This window comes from Haliaeetus leucocephalus, unplaced genomic scaffold, assembly GCF_000737465.1.
Source record: "Haliaeetus leucocephalus isolate CR32 unplaced genomic scaffold, Haliaeetus_leucocephalus-4.0 Scaffold808, whole genome shotgun sequence".
Classification (NCBI taxonomy): Eukaryota; Metazoa; Chordata; class Aves; order Accipitriformes; family Accipitridae; genus Haliaeetus; species Haliaeetus leucocephalus.
Genome location: NW_010973244.1, coordinates 4,886,908 through 4,907,400, shown reverse-complemented (window position 1 = coordinate 4,907,400; position 20,493 = coordinate 4,886,908). Strand labels below are relative to the sequence as shown.

At 38.6% G+C, this 20,493-nt stretch overlaps 1 protein-coding gene across 1 annotated transcript in view; it reads right to left on the bottom strand.

Annotated features, from left to right (window-relative positions):
* Positions 1-20,493, bottom strand: part of CNTNAP2 (contactin associated protein-like 2) — a 1,206,765-nt gene that overhangs the window by 602,703 nt on the left and 583,569 nt on the right. The window contains exon 8 of the mRNA XM_010581816.1: positions 15,544-15,808. Coding sequence (XP_010580118.1) covers positions 15,544-15,808 — 265 coding nt within the window. The remainder of the gene's footprint in view (positions 1-15,543; positions 15,809-20,493) is intronic.

The window sequence follows — 20,493 nt, the reverse complement described above, 5'->3', positions numbered from 1 at the left end:
GGCATTTGACCTCATTTGTGTGTTAATCTCGCTCTTGGGATCATATCGAAACCTTCCCCGACATTGGATGGGGACATTTAAATTGGCGTCACGGACAGGATCCCTTGAGACGAGAGTGCCATACTGTTTCCCAAATACGTGAGACCTCTCAGGAATGTAAGGGGTGCAGGTTTGTGTTGTGCGTGTTTGAAACTTTATGTGCTGCCTTCCTGAGATGACTGCTTCCCTGCTTTGTATAAGATGAGTGATAGTAAAATTGCCCCTTTGGGGAAAGAAGTTTTGTTTGATTTTTTAGAAAAACATACAGCACGACCCTCTGTGTCTGGGGTAGACTGGGCTCAGGGAAATTGGCATAATCTGCAGAGCGTTGTTGATCGGATGGTCGCTTTACAGGAAGACGCTAGAGTGTGGTCAGGGAAAGGAAAAGCAATTGTCTGTGCCATTCTCGGTGCTAGTCTGGCCGCAGCAGTGGAGGATAGGGATTGCTACCTCACTGCAGAATCTTATATTATTGAATCCCTCCAAAACCTTGTTCAGTCCCTTCTGGGACAAGTGGCGGGATTAAAAGAACAACTTGAAGCAGAAAAGAACCAAGTGAAACATGTGCAGATTGCTTTTAAGGAGCAGCTCCTTGTGCATACTGTCCGTGAGGAGATTCCTCCAGGATCAGAAATTGGCTACCCCTTTAAGGACCTGCAGGCAGCAAAAGAGAAAGTGGAGAAGTTGGAGCTGCCTTCATTGCAACCCTTAGTCAAAACTGAATATATTTATGATGATGAGCAGGACCAGTTCCCCCAAGTTACAACTAAAGAGGTCCCCTATACTGCCACTGAGTTGGCGAAACTAAAAAAGGAATTTGGCCAAACCTCTAAGGACTCAGAAACGGAGTATGTGTGGAGAGTATTGTTGTCGGGGGGGGACGGACCAGATTCGGTTAAGCAAAAAGGAGGAGGAAGGGTATTGGGGACCGGGAGTGTTTTTAACTACTGGGAATCACCGTGCCCCCTGGTCTTTAACCCAATGCGCAGCCTATTGGGTGGGAGGTTTGAACTCCTTGGAGAGGGCGGATCCCCTTGTGATTACAGGGACTGTTGATCAATTAGTGGAGAGTGTGCAAAAGGCAGCTTGTCTGCAGATGATGTATGATCAAAAATTGGAGCCTAGACAGGAGTCCCCGATGATGATGTCAGTGGATCCTGAGTGAATGACTCCCCTTATACAGGGACTCCCTGATTCTCTGAAACTGATTGGTATACAAATACAAGGAAAGATACAGGCGATGCCCCAGGGCGAGAGTGTTGCGGCTGCTTTAGGAGGATTCAGACCTGATTGGCACCACCAACCCCCAGATAAGAAAATGTGGACTTGGGGAGAAGTGGCCCAAGAAATTAATTAATTACTGGTGCAAGTATGGTCCTGTTAACCGTCCAGCCACCAAAATGGACTCCAGGGGCTTGAGGCGGGCTGAAGTAAAAATAGTTCCATGCCCTGGGAATGATAAGAGAACACCCCTTGCTAAATCACTGGAGGGGAGAGATATCCCAAACAAATGTAATATACTGTGGGCGCAGGGACGCCAGAAGGGGATCCCGCGTGACTTAATGGACAGGATGCCAACAGACAAATTGGAAAAATTGGTAACAGGGTGGCCTGATAAATCAGCAAATAGAAAAGTGGATTTTGAGAATACTACTCCCAGCACACCCTCCCTGATTGATTTATCAGAACCAAATGCCACCCAAAAGCCAGCGGGAAACTAGATCCTTCGCCTTTCAGTGGTGAGCTGGGGGGGGAGGAGGGAGGGCAAAGGTTGGATGTATGTCAGACAGCTCACTGAAATGGCTGGGGTGATTTACTAATTACAGGCATTGTGGGGCCAAGACAAGTCCCAGTCACCATTTTGGTAGATACCAGAGCTCAAATTTCAACTATTAAAGCCAAAGATGCTGCTAACTGCAGAATTACACCCTCCAAACAGCGGCTTTTTGTGGAAGATGCATTCGGCATTGTTCAGCCACAGGCATTAGCAATGGTCAGCCTGCGTTTGCCAGGAGAAGATAGTGCCACTACAGTGACAATGGTTGTGGGGGAGTTTCCACTTAACCTTTTAGGACTCGATGTTTTAAAGGGAAAGACCTGGATTGATAATAAAGGGAGATGGTGGTCATTTGGCTCTCTCACAATAGATATTTGGCTGTTACAAGGGGCGCTGCTGCTTCCGCCTTCAAAGCTTACAAATGTTAAGCCCTACCCGATACCCTTGGGGGCCAGAGAGGGAATAGCACCTGTGTTAGAGGACTTAAAGGGACAGGGTATTGTGATTCCAACCCATTCTCCTTTTAACTCCCCAGTGTGGCCAGTACAAAAACCTAATGGCAAGTGGAGACTGACTATAGATTATCGCAGACTTAATGCAAATACAGGTCCATTGACAGCTGTGGTACCGAATATTGCTGAGCTTATAGCTACAATCCAGGAATGAGCCCACCCGATTATGGCAACAGTGGATGTTAAAGATATGTTTTTTATGGTCCCCCTGCAAACAGAGGATCAAGACCACTTTGCATTTACTTAGGAGGGTCAGCAATTTACTGTTACCCAACTCCCACAAGGGTATAAGCATTCCCCCACTCTAGCTCATCACGTGCTAGTGCAGGAGCTAGAAGTAATTCAGACAGAGGAGGGGGTCAGTGTTTATCAGTACATTGATGACAGTCTTGTGGGTGGGGATAAAACAGAAAAGGTTCAGAAAACTCAGGATAATATAATTTCTCACTTGGAAAGCTTGGAGATGAAAATTCCACCAGAGAAAATACAAACACCCTCAAGCAAAGTAAAGTTTTTAGGAATTTGGTGGAAGGGAGGAATGACATGTATCCCCCCCGACACCCTTTCCTCGTTGGATCAGATTAAAATGCCAGAGTCAAAAAAGGGTTTGCAGCACGTACTAGAATTACTTGTGTTTTGGAGGAAACATATCCCTGATTTTTCAATTATTGCAAGACCCCTGTATGACTTGTTGTGAAAAGGGGCTCAGTGAGAATGGACTAGGCCCCACGAAGAGGCACTGCAGTTGCTAGTTTTTGAAGTGACTGCCCATCAAGCTCTCAGTCCTATTCACCCCACAGACCCTGTCTATATTGAATGGGGATTTGCCAAGAGCGGGCTATCAATACATTTATGGCAAAAGGGCCCTGAAGGACCCACTCGACCTATTGGGTTCTATTCTTGCAGTTTTAAGGATGTGGAAAAAAGATATACTGCTTGGGAAAAGGGTTTGTTTGTAGTCAGTTTAGCCCTGAGAGAGGCTGAACGCACTGTTTGACAACAGTCAGCAGTGCTTAGAGGCCCGTTTAAAGTAACCACACCAGTTTTAGCAGGAACTCCACCCCTTGATGGGGTGGCCCAGAGAGCCTCTGCGCAGAACAGTATCCAACCAGTCTTAGTTGAACTCCCCACGGTTGGAACCGTACCTCTGGTACTGGAAACACCGATGAATAAATATGCTTGGAAAGCAAAAGATGCTTATGGAAAGGAACATAAAATCAATACCAGGTGGATTATTCCATCCTTCTAATAACAGTTTACTTCCGGTTCCTTAGAATGAACCAAGTCTGTTTTTCTTTTCTCTTTCAGGTGAAGACTCTGGAGCCTGCCTGAAGGAATACATGAAGCTGTTGATTGTTTGTGTAGTTTTGTCAGTGATTGCTTTGTTAATATTTATAGGATGTTTGGCATACTACCGCAGACATTGTTTTGGTCGACCATTGTCACCACCTTTAATATTTGGGGAAACTCCTGTGCTCCCCTCTTTGGCTCGGGGTGACAAAATTAATTTATGGCTCTAGGCCAGCAAGTGCGCAACACTTTTAATCTGACTAATTGTTGGGTATGTGGTGGGTAGGCCCTTAGGTTTGGAAAGCTGGCCATGGACTGCTGTCCCTATTTCCCCAAAATGGTTAGTGAGTAATTACAGTGAGGTCAAAAATTATTCTTAGTGGGGTGAAGACACACAGCCCTGGACAATACGATACCCAGTCCAAGGTGAATATGTCTGAACTGAACACAGAAAGATGGTATTCCCATTGGAAATAGCAAGTGCAACTGGACCTATACTTATGACAACCATTGCCTCACTGACAGTCGTAGACCAATTGATTGCTCGAACCATTGGGCAGCCATGTCACTGCCAGAAGGGGACAACCAGGCATATTGTCACCTCTTGAGTTCCAGTTCTCCAAATTTTGTACCTTGCTGGCCTGGATGGGCTTGGGTGAATCAAACAGGACACAGGAAACAGTATTCCCATTTTTGGCCTTCCACTAATAGTCTAATAACCATCTTAATGTTACCTGCTTTTGGCACAGTGGTTCTGGTGCCTGGAAATGCAGACTCACTGATAAAACGTATTCTCATCTCCCTGATGGGACTCAAATTTGGTGGTCAAGTGATAATAAAGACCACTGTCAGGGACATTTAAGCATAGGTCCAGATGGACTTCCTATCTGTTGGGGCACCACAGAAGAAGTGGGAAAAACCGTGGACAGGTTGTTGATGAATGGTCCGTCAGATCATCCTCTAGGAGTAGGTAATTCAACATATTTCCAATCACCACAGACACCTACCAGTTTGTTTGAAAATGGTGCATGAGCCTTAAAGGGTCACTATTGGGTGTGTGGCCAATGTGCCTACAAACTGCTATCAGCAAATTGGACTGGAGTGTGTTATGTGGGGGTAATTCACCCCTTGTTTTTTCTGCTCCTGGAGGATGAAGGTGATGGACTGGGTGTTAAGGTATATGATGATCTCAATCGATATCAACGGTCCATTGATACTTGTACAGCAGGTGGGAGTGGTCAAACCTGGGGCAAAGATGAGTGGACCCCTCAACGTATCATACAACATTATGGACCTGCCACCTGGAACCCCAATGAGTGGGTTAGCGGTGCTCAAGAACCTATCTATAATCTAAATCGCATCATCCAGTTACAAGCTGTCCTAGAGATCATTACTAATGAGACAGCCTGTGCCCTTGATCTATTGGTGGATCAAGCCACCCAAATGCGAACAGCAATATTACAACATCATATAGTTCTCGATTACCTGCTAGCCGAAGGAGGAGGTGTTTGTGGTAAACTAAATGATTCTAACTGTTGTTTAAAAATTGATGACAGTGGGAAAATTGTTAAACAAATTATTGCGGGAACATGAAAGCTGGCCCATGTTCCTGTCCACACATGGAAAGGCTGGGATGTTGATATGTTTTCCTGGCTCCCTGGTGGTCCATGGGTTAAGCGAATCCTATTTTACTTGTTGTGTGATTTTGCCATGTTGTTGCTCTTACCATGTATCATTCCATGTTTTATACAATTGATTCAACGTGTTGTAACTAATATGCAATCTGCAACTACTGTTTCAATTGATGGTGTTAAACAAATATGCGCTGTGCGCTGAACCATGCCATCAGTATTGTATGAAATGCTCTCTTCTGGCTTTTCTATATAGCTATCTTTTCTCAAAACTACCATGGGTCCCGAAGCAATCTTTGAGCCATGGAGAGATGTGAGAGACTGAATTGTTACCTTGAGCCGTGGAGACAAGCTGTGGTGTGCACCCACCACTGAAGAATTGAAGACTGAGGACCAACTTTTTGAATTTTGATACTTTTGATAATAAAAACTCTTTTGGGTATACGGCATTTGACCTCGTTTGTGTCTTAATCTCGCTCTTGGGATCATATCGAAACCTTCCCTGACATTGGATTGGGACACCATGTGCAACACTAACCTGTTTCATGCCTAACATATGATTATTGTTACATGACCATGGCTACAGCAACCTTGTCATAACAGTTTGGCTCTCCTCCTGACCCCACGTGTCCTTCTTTGGGTCTGAGACATGTTGGTAATGTTAGGATTTTAAAAACGGGTATCTCTTCATAAAGTGATGAATAATAAGAAGGTTACCTCATACCCTGTGATGTTTGCACTTTTTAAGCAATGACATCCAGAATATGTTGTGTGTACAGAAGGAGGTGGTGGGGAAGGGGGGAGCATGAGAGTCTGTAACAGGCAGACCCTTGCAGAAAAGTGTTGGAGGACAAGCCAGGCTGACAGAGTAAGAGCTGATGTTTTGTCCATACTGTAATAGACTCTAGGCCAGACTAACTACTGAACTATTCCTGGATCTCGGTACTGATGGTTGTGGAAACTATTGATCCCACTGAAAGATGGTATCCTAGGAGTGATACAGCCTGTTTCCAGAGGCGACAGTCAGAGCAGCAGGACCTTGAGATGAAACAAGGAGTGATCTGAGAGTGTAGATTCACCTGCTGTCTGCCCTGGGTCTCCCAAACCCATTCAAATGCTTTTATTATTTTACCAAATGTCGATGTTCTGCAAACTTCCTGCATGTCATAGTTGGCAAATTAGCTGAGTATATTGTCTGACTGATATATGGCTCTATGCACAATGCTACATATACATATGTACAGTGGCTATAAATTATACTATTGAATAAAAAGTGAGTGCATTCTTTTTACCTTCTGCTACTCCACTTACTCATAGCCATTTACAAAACATCATAACTGCCAGACTAAATAGGCAGTAGAAGTATATGTTTAAGTTATTATAGCTGATTAACCATATGCTGGGTTATCATGAGATGTGCTTAGCCAACTATTTCTCTCTGAAATAGAAATGAAGTAAAAAACAGACTTCACATAGATTTCCTGCATTTTCTCACTGGTTTCCAGTAAAAATTAAATCCACAGCTAACATAGCACAAAGTCCAATCACATTTTTCAAGTAATACTAATATCTACAGAAAAGTTTACAGGAACCATCTTATCCTGTCATTAACAGAAAAATGTGCTTTTACAAAACTAGGAAGTTTAAGCCAATGATGCTGAATGGTATTCATGCCGGTGCTGAAGAAGTTGGGTGACATTATTGTGAGGTTACCATCACGTTACTATCTATGACAAACTGTGTTCAGCATAGGAGTGTGTGTCCTGGAAACAGGCTTTCTCAAAGAACCACCTTCATGGAAGAGAAGGCAGAGATGGCAAACTAGTAAGCTGGGGGAAAGAATATTTCTGATATCCAGTCTTTCAGATATTAGAAAGCATTCCCTTCATCTCCCTTTATATTATATGAATACTCAATGGTGTCTTGGGGCTACTGCTGTCAGGATGTGCATAAACACAACAAATACAACTACAGCTCCTGTCCCTATTGTATCCTTTTGTTTATTTCTTTATTACTAATCTAAAAGGAAAATAATAATGGAAAAAACTACATTCACCTCAATCAGCACATGTAATTCCTGAAAGAATTTAAAACACAAACAAAAGTATATTTTGCCATGTCCTTTCCAGCACTACTTGGATCTTACTGATCCAAGAGGTAATGCTGGTTTTAACTAAGCATCCTCAGCTTGCTAAACCAATCTTCAGAGATATGTCTCTTCATGCTATTTTGTACTCAACAAAAATATGCAGACAGAGGACCCACTTAAGTAAAAACCTATGTTTGTCAGGTAACCACAAAATATTGGGCACCTCTGTAGCATTCAGTGCTAAGGGGCTTATCTTTCATCCATCAAAGCCGAAAGCAAAATTTTCACTGAACTTGACTAGAACCAGACTGGCAATAACTGATGTGGATGGAGTAAGCAAAGGCAACATGGAAAACAACTAAAATTAATTCCACTACCTGTCAAACTTACTGAATTAAAAAAAGAATTAAAAGGATAAATTTCCAACTAGTTCTGTCCAGCTCTACTCACATAATTTACATTCCTTCTAGCAGAAAGTTAAAATTACTATTTAACTATTGCACCTTTTTCCTGAATGAAATTCAGTGCAACACAGTGACTGCTTAAATAGTAGTTGTAAAAAGCCTTATTTCATCCTTCATTGCTAAAATAGAGAATGACATGCAAAGGTCCCTTCTAACTCTGTTCTGCAGCCCAGAGGAAATGAAGCCAAAACAAGTAAACTGAATTCAGTCTCCTGTATAAATTTAGGAAGCCTGTCAAGGACAACAGCTTGCTTCTTGATTCTCAGGTTCCTCTATGCTTGCAAGATACCAGTGCAACCAACAAAGTGTTACATTACTCTCAGTGAAGTATCTGAAAATGGTACCATCTATGTTTTAGAATGCATAGCTTGTGCTTGGTAGGCAACTCTCCAGTGAAAATCAGTGACTGATGAAGCAGAATTCACAAAAACTTGAACTAAACTCATAAGTTTTCTTAGAAGAAAAACTCTGCAATCAAGAACTCTATTTCTTGCTCTGACTGCTTTGAGCATCTACTGTACTAAGATGCAAAACCAGACTACAAAAAAAAAACCACATAGAAGAAAGAATAATAACTACTACAAGCGTGTCTGTTTCTCAGTTCCGTGGAATTCAAACCCACAAGTACCTATTCATGTAGTTGCATTCACTGGTTAAAGTCATCAGCCAAAAATAAACATACAGAGACAAACAGGGAGACAAAACTGGCTATCTGGGAAGAAAATAATTCTCTAATAGTCAGACTCTTCTGATATTAAGTCATCATGCTGTCTTTTGTGGACAGAATTTGTCTCTCTCATCTTGATCATGCTGACAAGGGCTTCACGGGTATCTGCCTTCACTTACTAACATTCAGTGTATAACCTAGTATCAGTAATATGGAAAAGACCTGGTGGGAAATGTTATTTTCCCACCAGAAGTGAACTTTTGCTCTGTGTATACATATCCCCTATTTAAACCTTCATTAGCAACAGAGGCAAAAATACTTCTCAATTCCCATGTAAAACGCCCCTGGGAATTGTCACTGGAAGAGTACCACTTTAGATCTGTCAGACAGAGACATTTTATTATCTGAAGGATGTTATCTTAACCCAAGATCTAAAATATAAATGAACTGCAATTCAGATGACTTGAGATCTAGCAGAAAGACAGAAGAGTGGAAAGCTTCCCAGAGAGATTCCATGGGGAGACGTCTGATTTAATATGGAAAATATGACAAAAAGATATTAATATCCCAAGTTTTAGTAAGTTTATGGTTGACAGGATGAACTGAAGACAGCCTTGAGCAGCAGCTGATATACAGAACAATATCTTAACTAGGAGAGTTGGAAGAGGTAAAAAGGAGCTCCAAGCAGATGAATTCAATTTAATGGCGGAAGATTTTGGACACTCTGAAAACCTCTCTGTTAAGCTACTATGGGCCAAAGGAGATGATGTCCTTTTTCAGTGACTTACCATTTGTACTGTGGGGTAAAACACAAGGGATCTTCATAGAGCCTCTAGCATTTAAGTTGAACAGAGAATGTTTGGCTACGAAAGGACAGAGCTGTCTATGAAAAGACAACAAGTGAGAAAGTAAACAGAGGATTAATCAAGAGATTATTTTAGAATCTGCCGCTGTGAAAACTTCGCCTTTTCACAAGAGGTCTTTTTTATATTGAAACAGATTCGGGGTTTGCTGTTAAAAATATTGGACAGCCATTAGATGATTCCTCGGGAGTGTTATTTTGAGTGTTACTATTGTTTCTTTGAGCAAAGCAACAGTCTTCATGTTTGTTAATGGTTTACTAATCTTTCCCTGTGTTGAAAGCTTCAGAAAAGTTTGGTTTCATTAGGAAGGAATTTGGGGTAAGTTGCTGAAGCAGGTAGATATAACTAAGTGGAAGAAAAGGAGGCAACTGGGACATGGCTGTGGCTCAACCCTGCACTGAACAGCATTTGCACATGGCTTTGGGAAAAGTTTTGTAACAGTTTTTCTGGCAAAGAGAGATGTGGGAGTATGACATTTTCCAGTTGCTGATTTCTTCTGTGCTCAAGAAAGAAGACATTAGCTTGTTAAAGCTTATAAATAAATACAACTTCATCAACAATTTATTCTCGTAATTGCAAGATCACAAATTTTGAGCAGGTTCTTAGGGTAAAGAGGTAGCATATACTAAAATTAAATTACTTTTAAAACTGTAGTAGAATATCAGAATCCTTTGGTATGCCAAACTACATTGGAAATCTGCTTTTAAAAAGTTCTTAAAGAAAGCAAGAACACTGCTTCCATCAATCCCTTGGGTAAACCCAGCAATTTTCAGGAAGTTTGCCTGAATCCCATGATGTCAAAAGCAGAATTTAGTCCAAAACTATATGGAGCAGTAAAGATAAATCTCTTGACTTTTCTGAGATTCTCTCCTATTATTAATCCCTATGCTAGGACATATACATTGTGAAGATATTAATCACAGTTTACTATGCAGAGAAAAAGTCAATAGGATGTTTAACTCTTGATTTATACACAAGCTTTAAGTATTTCACCTGTGTAATTCTGCACAGTCAGTAGCTTATTTCTTCTAATTAAATCTTTATTTCAGCTCTCCGTGGGCCTGATTTTCCTCTTACTAAAAGCGTATTAATATAACTCTCATCAATCAAATGGTGGTAGTTTCTAAATAAGATTAAGGTAAGAAAAAGCAAAATCAAGGCCATTGACTTTTACAACAGTTTTGCCAGTCTGTTCACAGCTAAACAGTGCTTACTGGACACTTAACAGAATGCTGGGCAGGGAAGGTGAGGAATTTTTTATTGTTTAGAGACCTGTTTGGAAGGAACGACTGGCAAAATAATGAAAAAAAGGAAAAAATCTGCTCAGTAAGCAAAATCGGGCAGTTAAATATAACCACAAAGACTAATCATCTTCGCCCATTTCAAATGTACTACAAACTTAAAGCTAAACTGCATATTAAGGTAAAATATTCTGTTACACTCAAAATTGTGTTACGGGCAAAAGAGTGTACACCTTATTGATGCAGTAAAAAATTTATTACTGTTTTTTACTAGCTCTTTATTGCCTCTACCGTTCACCACGCTGAAGCCCAAGACAGGTCAGGGACTAGTCGTTTGGCCACTGTTAAACAAGCTACAGCCAGGTCAAGTAAAACCTGAGATTCTGCTTTGGCAGGTCAGCACAAAAGTCTGTTGCTTTTTACTAGTAACACAAAAATTATACGTACTGGACTACAATATATGTAATCATCCCTGATTCTTTTCAGCACATATAAAATAAATATGAAATTTTCATAATACAGATACATTTAAACGCTTTAATCAGATGTATAGAGATGAGGCAGAGGTTTGAAAGTGACTGAAGGCATGAAAGGAGCAGCGAGAAAAATGTTATCTGACATCATTAAAGAAGAAAATAAAATACATTTTTGCAAGACAAGAAGTGATCTACAGAAAGTTATCTAGGAACTGCTAATGCTAACATCAACTACCTGTGATTTTTAGAAGTAACAACAATAGAATAAAAGAGGAAATTAAGGCATGGTAGACAGTAGGAATGTCTCATACTTAAGCTGAAGATAATTTTGAACTCCAAACAATGAGTGAAGAAGCTTCAGATGTACAAAACCATTTTAATAATAAAATAAGTATTTTTTTATTTTAAATATTCCAAGAATAAAGTACTGGGATGACTTATCACTCCAATAAAGATGAAGAAGATTGATTAAGAAACTGAGAGAAATTAATGAAGAATTGAATATAGTGAAATCTCCAGTGGGCAGGACATGCAGTTAAATACAAGAACTGTTAAACTGTCTTTTGGAAGACCAAAGGATAACTTTAAATAAGAACTAAAAGCTCTCGCTGTGATCTGCTAACACTGTGATAAAATTATCCCTGACAAAACCAGAACCGACAACTGGTGAGAGCAGGGAAGGATCTCTGGGAGACAAAGAAAACTGCTAAGAACACATTGCCTGATGGTAACTCTCAATTTCTGTGATTTTAAATGCAAAGCGATCTCTGCTTCATGATTCCCATGAATTGCCTGCTATTGATCCAAATGTTTTCCCACAGCATGCTATGTAAACCTCTCATAGTCACTGTATTTACACAGAAGTTAAACTTTTTGCATTCATGCTTCCTATTCGACCACCCTAGCTTATTTTATCCGTCATTCACCATATAAAATAGAAAAAGTACAATCACTTGACATAAAAAAATAAAGTATAAACCTATTTCTGATTTCTCAGATTAGTAGTAGCTCTCACTCTTCTTAACAGTCACTTGATTCTGCTTGCTGATTATTTGATGCTGTTGCCTCTAAACCTTACAGCTGTCTACAAACCTTTTTACAATGTCCTGTAAACTATTCACCTTACTGACTCTATAGGTAAGTAGTAAACACAGGTACGTGTACTATATGGGACTAGAAGTGCAGCTCTTCAACTGTACCTGCTATGCATTATTTCATTTTTATTTTTGTAAAGTGTCATCAAAATATTTAAAACTGCATCTGCCTTTCTCTCCTTAAACAAAAAGCTCGAATGAATCAGGTATGAAAGTTCCGTCAAGTTGACAAGAAAATCTTTCACATACTGTCTGATCCCTCCCAGGCATCACAAAGCAGTTCATAAAGTAGTTCAATAAGGACTTTTTGAGTTCACTAAGGTGTCTGCAGCACCCATCTACCAGTGAGAAAGGTGGGAATTTAACTATATTTGATACGATGGAAGGCTAGACTCTCCTGTTTATCTGAACTCCACTCACGCTAAGTTAGAGGTCCCTGATTCAGTGCATGCAGCTTTAAGGTGTTTAAGGAACATTATGACACTGAAAAACAGACAAACCAGAATTCTGTTCCACACCAATATCTTTAGTGCAGAGATGTACAGGAACAAACTCTGCCACCTGCACATCAGCATACGGTTCTCTCATGTAATTCCTGCCAGTCAGTTCAATGACTGTTTCTACAGCCAGAGTTAGACTATGCCCCAGAATGAACTGCTGATGTACCCATGGAAAGCTGACATTAAAAGCTGCTAATGAAAGTAAGTTAGTAATTTATGAGAGTTGTATAGAATAAGGACTAAGAGACTTTAGCTTCTTCCAGGGAAAATATGCTATTACAGGTGACAGGCATAAGTACAGCAAAGCTATGAAATACAAAACACCTGCATCTAGGCTGTGCTTTTAGTTAGCCTAAGTCTTTGTGATAACCAGGGTGCGTAGCTCCCAGCAGACAGAAGTCTAATTGTTCATACCCTACACATGCAGTTACATAGAAGGCTGCACATTCTACACAAAATTCTGCTTTGCCAGCTGTTAAAAATAATCAGTGAAAAAGTATACCTCTTATATCCATAGGACCACAACAGTCAGAAATCTTTGTGCCAAAGGCAGACCACTTTGACTTCTACCTAAGCCCAGCACACTTACATGCTGACATCTGTTAATTCCCTGCACAAGAAGGGAACAAGAAGGCCACTGTGATATTTGCTGTGCAACAGCAGCATTCCTTCTGCAGCCTTCCCTAACAGATGCCATATTTTGCTTTCTTATGTTCACACACACAATTAATTTCACAGACACTGAAATGCCTGTTGCAACAAAAGTAGCAACAAAGTATTAAAATAAATCAAAGCTTTCCCAGGATAGCTATGCAAATATAAAAAGTCCATACAATGAAAATCAAACAATAAATGTATTTTTGTTATGGTACAAATTGTAATAAAAAAGGAAACTACTAAGTCTTTAAAACAGTCAAACTGTAGTATGTAGCTATTGGATTGTATGGAGGTCAAAACCAGCATCACGACTACAAAAATTAATGACTGTATGTGATTCTCTGCTATTATGTAAATTGATCATACAGACTAAAAAGATTTCACTCTGATGAATATTCAGTTGAGAATATTTCATTATAAAGTCAGAATATGAATACTTTGGTTTTACATAGCTGTCATTGGGGAATTTTTGTTGTGGGTGGAGGTCTGGAGAAAGCAGAAAAGCAAATTAGAAGTTTTCACATGTGTATACTTACCAGAATGTAAATGTAATGTAATCTGAAAATGGGTTTGTGTCAATATATACAGTGAGTAAAATTAGTGGCAAATTGGTGAAATTTTTATTTCTCATAATATTTGGCTAATCAGCACTGAAATCTTCCTTGGACAAAAAAGGCACAGGGAAGATCATGAAGAAGTATCATAGGTAGCCACTTGTCCCTGTAAACTGGGATTTGTAGTAGGCAGAGCTGAGGAAGAAAGAATGAGGGTAATAATTCCATGTCTTTCCTAATTATGATGCACTATAAACTTAACAAAACATTCTTGTTCAAGACACTACTGTATTATCAAAACGTTACTTAATTCTTTCATGAGTGTGTTTATATAACAAAAGCAATAAAATGCTAACTTGTAATCTATGGTATTGATTTTTTGTACTAAAAAAATTGTAATGATGGAAGGAGATATGATGTATTTTTAATAAAAACATTTTCATTTTACAAAACAGGTAAATTCTGATATTTAGTTGTTATTATTCATATTTTATTCAGTTCTATCTTTAAAATAATTAATTTCGTTCCATGCTCAGCTCTATTTCATTACTGGGGTGAAAAGAGACAACTAGCAAAAATGTCCACTTGCCAAATGAAATGTTACTTAATGTATGTTTTCTCATTAAAAAAGGCATTTTCTTCTTTTTCCTACATTTCCTCAAGTCCCTGTTTATATGACTATGTAGACAATATATTTTCAAATAGAAATCAAGTAGAAGAGTAGACATAAAACCCACTGTCATTCATTCAGAGCTATAGCAGTGTATCAATCCTCTTGATGAAAACTGAGACCATGAAATTAAGAAAAAATAGTAACCACAGATGATTTCAGACAAAAAGGTTAAGAAACTAGGTTGCCATATATGCTTCAAATAATCACGGGGGGGGGGGGGGGGGGGGTGTGGGGGGCATTTTATTTTGGAAACCATACTGTATTTTCCAACCCACAATGAGGTCATGACTTTGCCAAGAAAAAGCGTTAATTGACATGATGTAGCTGACACTGTACTGGCTACAGCTGATCCAGAAATGCCCATAAAGAATCTAGACTGAAAGTATAATTTATTGAAATGGAAGTATCAAGTAATTTTAAAAGGTTGATCAACTGACACCAACACACACCCTTTCTTCCAGAAACAAACCTAATCCTGTACCTTTTACCCAGTATTTTCCAAAACCTCCTTAGTTAGGCACTGAAAGCTCTGGTACTTCTCCAGCATGACTCTACAGCATACTTAGAGAATGCCACAATATTTTTCATGCTTGTGGTTAAAACAAATGGAATTATTATTTTTTTTTATGAGAGCTTCCTAATTATTAGGAAGTAACAGGAGCAGCCTAATTATTAGGCTACTCTCAACAAGGCAGTACCGTCCCCTTTTGAAACCATGTATTTTTGCAAAGAAGACTCCAAGACAGATGGAAGAAAGAAAAAAAGAAGCAATGCTGCCTCATAGATAAGGGGTGACATGTTTTCTGGGTTTCATGACAGAATAAGAATATTTGTGTCTTCTTTTTTAATCTAACAACTATTTCAATATTTTTCTACCTCTTACTCAGTGAAACATAGAATAATGGAGTTGCAATTTAAATTTTAGATTTTGTAAAACAATTGTTCTAATTTTTAGGTCCACGATGCTTTTAAACAACACCAACAAAAATGACACCAATTAAATAAAACCCACTTACCTGATGAGATGTCTATTCGGTTCTTCTTCACTTGGGTGACATTGATATGGACGCTGACTTTGCCTTCATTTATGTCAATCTCAACATTCCCCAGGTCATCTGCAAAGTTGCTGAAGACAAGAAGTCCATTGGGGTTCCAGGTTCGGAAAAGGAAACTGACTGAAAACAGATCCTGGCTTGGACGACCAGGAACCTCAAGGTAACTGGTGGCATTGAAAAAGACAGGCACTGTATGTGGCTCCACACAAGAAAAACTTAAATTTCCCTAAGTAAAACACAAAAAAAGGCAAAAGAATAAGCAAAATGATAAGATTCCGTTAAATTTATAGCTACCTCTAGAAAAGTATTTTAGGTTTAATTCAAGCTAGAGACTACTGTGATCAATGCAAGCTGCATGTAAAAATGTGCTACTATCATTATCGTTACTATTATAATGTTGTTGCTGATGTTTCCGTTTTGTCTAGCAGTGGCCTCATTATATTTTGTACTGTACATGCGCACAATAGGAGGCAGTCTTTGCCCTGAGGAGTTATAGTCAAAGATAAAGCTCAGATGAAAGCATTAATATTACCAGTTCAAAGATGAAGAAATGAATCACAGAGAAACTTGGGCTTGTTTGTGGTCACCAAAGAAGCCTATAACAGAGCAGTAATTCATCCTTTTACAAAATGAAATACAGCTTTCCAAATACTCTTATATCAATGTGTCATTCGATACAATACATGAGGTTGTGAAAGAAGCTCTTCACCTTGTGAAGAGCTAGCCTCTCTGTTATGTTTTCTACTGGATAATACTAGATAAGTTAATACTTCATTTCATGAAGCAGAAGGATTTGGAGTAGCTGATCGTGAACAATGCCTAATATTTGTAGTTGGTCAATAATTTTCTCTGTAAAAGAGACTGCAGTTTTCACACTGTAAAATTTTACTCTCTGGGAAATGGACAAAAATCCAGTCACCTTTATTGATTTCCAAGGCTTTAAATATATCTGTAAACAAGACTAGCATTATGGACATGAATTTTTCACTCTGGTTCTCATGTCATTTCTCACGGAAGATGACAATGGTAGGATGTATTACCATTTTTTTCCTTAGAAATCATAAATAATTTGTAGCAACCTCTGTCCAGAACTGACTTTTTAATGCATCAATGCAAATATAACAGGAAAACTTCCTATGCTGAAGAATTCCTCTAACATGTGGCAATTTCAGTTCAATTTGGGAAGGAAGAATTTTACCTGATGCAGTATGGAAATTATTACTATGATCAAGACAGCAATTCCTTTGATATTTATTTGTATATTTAAAAAAATATTAAGGATGGAACAACATTTTTGGAGGTACCTAGATGTTTAGAGATGAGGTTCACTTAAGCACAGTACAGAATCCCAATAGGAATCAGTCATCGTCTTTATCACACAAATATTTTAAAACTCCGTATTACTGACTTCCTGATGTAAGCTTTTATGTCACATATTTTTGTATTCATAGTGTATAAATGCATCTGAAAGTTCATCTTGAGGGAAGTCAGAGAATGTGGAAGATAGGAATTTTGTGTCTGAAAATGTGTGGGAGGAAAGTCCTAAGTAAATTTTTTTTAGAAGTAATTATTTTCCATTGGAGACGGGCTAGATGATGTCAATAAGGAAGCAAGATTTAGCAGTCATTTACCAATGGCCAAACCCATCACTTTTTAAAAGCACACCACATCAGAAAATACCTTCTCTGTGTCATAGCAAGATAGCACCTGTGTGGCAGATTCAGTTTCTTATATAGTATTTCCATGTCAAAACTAAATGAATAAAAATAATAGGTTCTTGAGCACTTAGATAGATTCTTAGATTACTCCGCATAACCAGCTCTTTTTCCTACACAGTGTCAGAAGTTATACTGCCACACAGTCTACTGATAAAGGCCAGTAGAACTAGTAGCAACTAGACTATCAGGTTGGCAGCCTCCATCGTTAATTAAGAAACACTGATGTTTCCAGTAATATGGAACTAAAGAAGAAATTTCTTTATAGTGATCTCCTAGAAGATTTGTTCCTATCTTTATGATAAAATCTCAGCATTAGAAACCATGTTCTTTTCATACACCCATGTTCCATGAATAACAAAAAATATCCAAAGGTTTAGGAAAATAATTAGCTAAAAAAAACTATACGAAGCTTTTAAATTACAGTGTGAATGAGAGAAATTACAACTACTTTCTGAGTAAAGGCAAAGGATCTCCTTTGCTCCTAAGTTGTTTGGCTGCTCTAGGTTTTTTTAGTGTAAAAGGTGCCTAGAGATTTTAAGTTTTCAGCCAACTAAGTATTAAATCAAAATTGTTAACTCATTTGTTTGAATAGCTTTAGTCTGAACATTTCCAAGTGTGCTACAGAATACTTTTGGCTAAACCACAAATTTTACATGCAGAAAAAAAACCCTTGAGAGCTGAAATACCCTTTGCAACCCTTTGTTAGCATTCTCAGTTTAACAGTCACCCTATGGATTAGAAATAACTTCTCTTCCATAGTTAAGGCAGTCCTGTGTAGATACAAAGGGCAACAGCATTTTGTAAGAGCTGACATCTCACGGTTCCATCACAGATGCCAATTAAGCAGTGCTCAGAAAGCTCAGAAAGCTTTTCTTACTTTCTAAGAGTTTCTCTTGCTGCCTTGTTACCATGAAGAACTAACAATTTCCTCAAAGCAAGAAGGCTTTTATATCCAATTGACACTCTCCTGTCATCCTGACGCTTTGGATCCTTGCATGTATAACACCTATTAATGTTAATGGCACTGAATGCATTCAAATCCTTTTTCACATCAGTGAATGCATTTATCATGAACAGCCTAACTGCAGAAAAGATTTCTTGAGGAAGTAACATATAATTCTAATTTCTTTTCTAGTTGGTATTTTCCCTACTGAGCTACTCAGATTAATCTGAGCTAGATTATCGATTCCCTCTATAACTGTAATCCACAAGACGACTCCTCTTTTAAGTACAGCCCATCTGATAGAGATTGCTGTCTAGGTCAAAAGTTTGAGCTAATCTGCAGCTTGTCTCTATAATAGCATCTTCGTTTTTCAAAGAGAAAGAGATCCTTTTCTGTAGATTCAGAGTGTCTTTCTGAATAGTTCTCTGGGTAATGACATCTGGAAGTCAAACATACTATGCATTTATATTGAAACTGCTGGTTTTATCAGAGAATTTTTCATACTACATTGGAAGGGAAATGGTAAAAACACCTTAATTTGGGTAGCATGAGCTTTGTATCATGATCTTTAATCTGTGTTGCAGATTAGCTTCGTGTTTACTTCTTATAAATCAATTTTGCTTATCCACTTTCAGAAGTTATCCCTTGTGGAAACAGTACTAGGTCTTAAAGCCTTTCCCAATTAATAGAGCTACTGGCTGAATACATAGCTTCCAAAAGAGAGGTAATTAGTTTATTAAGACTACAATACCTATTAAATCAGGATGGATCATACAGTACAGGTAATGTACTGTACGCTAATGTTTATCATGTTGCAGTATTTTTCTCAAAATAGCTTATTACTCATCTTTAAGCTTAACATAATTTTCACTTAATATAAATAATTTAAAGAAACCACTCATCTTAAGTTTGTATATGATTGCACTCAGTAATACATGGCACAGGAGCTGCAGAACTGGGTGGAGCACAGACATAGAGGATGTGAGGATGAAGGGTAGCAAATATGATTCTCCTCAGCATTTTTCAGTGACAGGTTTTAAAATTGGAGAGAACATTCTGTGGAAACTAAATCCAATTAGTATTCACACTGCCTACCCTCAATATATCTCTGGGTAGGAAAATTTGATAAAGTGACTAAATTCCTAAACTAAATGTCTCTGGACTACGTCTTGTTAGCTGCATATTCTAGTCTCTTCTCACTAGTGGTACAAGGGTCAATATTATTCAGTTATGCAAGGTAATGAAAGTCCTACAAAGCTTGTCATATTTTAGTAGAAAACATAGAAAAGATGGACTGGAAGATTCTTTGCAAGTGTGTTCCCTGTTTCTGTCTTAGTCCTGAGCCAAGCTGTATACAAGAGTTAGCATGTACTGTGCTAGTTAGTCACTGCCAACTCTTGTTTGCAGCTTGGTTCAGGAGAAAAGCAGACACTTACATTCTCTGTCTCACCTGTCCTTTTTTCCCCAACTCTCCCTTTTGGCCATCTTTATCATTTGCCTCATAATCTTCTATGAAAACAAATCAGGTGCCACTAATAAGAACAATAACTGCTCAAGATCATCCATCTGACTCATTCTCCCCAAAGAGCTGTTGCCATCTTATATGTCACAAAGGAATGCCAAACTTTTTTTCCCCTTACTCTTACCCTCTAAATCTAAAATAAATATGTTATTAAAGTCAGTGTTGGACTTTATTTAAACTTAATATGCTTTTAAACTGTCTTTCTGTCCTTGCTGTTCAATAAAGAGATGCTTGGTGGTGCTTTTTGCTCATAACATCTATGTATATGAGACCTAAAAATTTTTTTAACTTTAAATTTGTTCAGAGACAAATCAAATTATCATCTTATTATCATCTGTGGTTCTCTGGGCCTCCTCATTCTGTAAAATTAACTTGTCGACTCCCTTTCACTCTGTGACTTCTGAAATTCAACTATGTGTATCTAAGAATAATTTTTTCTTCTGTCTCACACCGCTGTAATATCCTTCTTTCCTCTGTCCCTCCCCCCCACCATGATGCTTCTCATCACCATACTGATTACTTTGCTTGTGTTCCACTTCATTACGTTTTGTCTGATTTGCCTCTTCAGATAATACACTGTTTAGGGCGGGGTGTGCCTAGTGTTAAGGGTTTGTATAGGATCTCCTACAATGGAGCTTTGATCCTTGCTGGATTGCTTAAGTGCCATCATCATAAACATGATTAACAACAACAGTAGTCTCAACTGAGTCTAAACCAGACTAAAAATT